This window comes from Monoraphidium neglectum (genome assembly GCF_000611645.1).
Source record: "Monoraphidium neglectum strain SAG 48.87 unplaced genomic scaffold scaffold00792, whole genome shotgun sequence".
In the NCBI taxonomy this organism is placed as follows: domain Eukaryota; kingdom Viridiplantae; phylum Chlorophyta; class Chlorophyceae; order Sphaeropleales; family Selenastraceae; genus Monoraphidium; species Monoraphidium neglectum.
The window spans coordinates 17,195-19,812 of NW_014012836.1; the positions used below are offsets into that span (position 1 = coordinate 17,195).

The window sequence follows — 2,618 nt, forward strand, 5'->3', positions numbered from 1 at the left end:
TGGGTTGACCTGGTTGGCTGCTGCACGCATCAGCTCGAGCTGCTCATCAATGCAGCGTGACGCCTCTGCCCTCGCACGAGCACACTATTTGCAAAGTCTGGAATAATCTATGCAATCTGGTTCTTGTGCATGCACTGTTGCAAGGCTGGCGTCCCAGCGCCCTGACAATCCTTGGTGGTGCCTTGTGTACTCAGCCCGTGTTTGTCCTCGGCTTGTTGCTCCCCAGTGGTATCCATAGGAATTGACTTCCTGCGCCCCCGAATTGCCGGGTGACCAAGCACACAGCTACATGCATGCGAGTGACAGTCCCCCAGCCGATATGAAGTGTTAACTGGGTTGAAATCTGAGGGCTGCCGCAGTCGAAGAAGTATCAGTGTCTGGAAAATCAGTGACATCATCTGCCTTCAAACTACTTGTCGAGCTCCGGCTCCCGTACCATTCAAACAGGGCTGACCGCGTGCAGCACTGCTCACCCTGCCCGACAGATGAGCGCCCGCCGCCAGACGTACACAAACGGGGACGGTTGCGTTACAGAGCACGCAGCAAAAGCAAGTGCTGCGTCCGACAACAAGAATGAATGGGCGAGCGTGAGGGCCGCATGAAATATGTTCTGAAACCCCAAAAAAGCCTGCTTTCAAAAGTTATCCAGCAGCCCGCTGGGAACCTTAAGCTGTCCTGAGCTTAAAGCTCCGCACGACCTTGGCTGCCGAGCCCTTCGCCCCCTCCCAGCCTTCGGCGGTCGACGACACCCCGCACACGTATACGTAGCCGCGCTGCGCCACCGATGACATCACCACGTGCAGGTTGTTCGGGGTCGTGAACTCGTAGCTGCTCGCGGAGGGTTTTGGGTTTGTACGCAGGTTGCGGACACGGGGGTGGACGGCGCGTAAGCAATGAGGCGCGCAGGCAGCCGAAGGGGCGAGAGAACACATGGTCATGCCACCTGCTGTCAGGAAAAATCACGTCAAGAGCCTCCAAGGCGCCCCCTTTGCCTGCAGCGCTCGCTGCGCCGCGGCCTGCTGCGTGCTCGTCCTGGCGCCCGCCACCCCTCGCCCACACTCAGGGCTCCCCGGCCCGGCCCGGCCCGGCAGGCCCCCACAGCCCTTGCAGCAGAGACACGACCAAAAAAGCTGAACATAAACACACCAAAACACCACCCCGTGGACGCTACCACAAAAAGCGCAACCCAAAGAACGCACGCGGCGCTCACAGATAGTAGTTGCGGAGGCGACGGACGGGCAACAAACCGCCCGCTCATGCCCGGTGCAGCCCGGCTAAATCACACCGTCGACATCCCAGGCCCCATCCCCCCTGCGGCGCCCGCTGCCCCGCGCGCTGCTGCACCCCCTCGCGCCCGCCGCCCCGCGCCAACACGCGCCCCTCCCCAGCCGGCCCCCAAAGCCCTTGCAGCAACAACAAGACTCAACAACGCGCGCCACCCCCAAAGAACCGCTGCCCAAAGAACGCGCGCGGCGCTCACAGATAATAGTTGCGGGGCGGGATCTCCACCGGCCCCAGCAGCGTCTCGCGCGGCGGCAGGGCGTCGGTCACAGTGGAGGACCCCAGCAGCAGGCTGCCGCGCGGCAGCAGCAGCTTGGCGGCCTCCTCGGCGGTCCCGAACTGAGACAAGTCGCTGACCTGGCGGTGGTTGTGTTTTCGGGGAGAGGGGGTTAAGACGGGGGAGGGCGCGAGACGTGGCGGTGGGGGCGGGCAAGGGGTGGTGTCGGCGCTGCGCACACCAACGCGCAGCTGCACCCGGGAGCGGAGGGACAGCAAGTCCCTTGCGTTTGCAGCATGCTCGCATTACGATGCCGGGATGGATCCCCCTGCGGCCCCTCGACCCGGCGAGGCTGTGGTGGACCCATCAGCACGGCCGGCTGCTGCCAACGCCACCTCCCGAACACGCGCGCGCACGCACGCTGGCGCCATTTTACGCGGCCCCACGGCGCACAGGAACACCACCCTGTGGCTTCCAGGACACACGCCCGGCCCGTCCAGGCGCCACTGGCGCCTCGCCAAAGACGACAGTAGCCAGCCCAGGGGCCGGCCGCCCCACGACGCCCCTCACTGGGCTCTTGTTAAGCAACAAAAAAATGCGACGGGCTGTCGAAACATCAATGTTCATCATCATGTCTTGATGATATCGAGAGATCCACCCAGACAAGGGGTCAATCAGTCCCCCACCGAGGGGGGCCGCACCTGGGTGAGTGATCGCTGGAAGTTCTGCGCCCGCCGCACCAGCACTGATATCGACACCGCCGCGTCGGGCGACTCCCAGCGCGCCCTCACAGGGCTGCGCTCAGGCTGCGGGCCGCGCTCTGTGACGGGCGGGCCGTGAGGGACAAGGGTTTGTGCGTGTGTGGAGGGGGTGAGGGTGTTCCAGCCAGGGCTGCACGTGAGCTGTCGGGCCGACGCCTGGGGGCGGACGATACGCAATATCATGTGCCCGCTGACCGGCGCACGCAGCTGCTGGGCCCGCGTGCCAGCCACCGGCTGCAACCCATCCCCCCCCAGGCCTGCTGGGTCGCGGCCCCGAACAGCTGCCGCCCCGCCCCAAAATCCGGCGGGGGCGGCGGCAGCGCGGAACGGCGGGTGGCGACGCACCCACTGTCTGGATG

General features: G+C 64.9%; 1 protein-coding gene across 1 annotated transcript in view; it reads right to left on the reverse strand.

Annotated features, from left to right (window-relative positions):
* Positions 1 to 1,476: 1,476 nt before the first annotated feature.
* The window catches only part of MNEG_5362 (hypothetical protein), a gene marked incomplete at both ends in the record, with an annotated part of 1,384 nt that continues 242 nt past the window's right edge, over positions 1,477 to 2,618 (reverse strand). Inside the window, 2 exons of the mRNA XM_014046165.1 lie at positions 1,477 to 1,638; positions 2,200 to 2,318. Of these exons, the coding sequence (XP_013901619.1) occupies positions 1,477 to 1,638; positions 2,200 to 2,318 (281 nt within the window). The remainder of the gene's footprint in view (positions 1,639 to 2,199; positions 2,319 to 2,618) is intronic.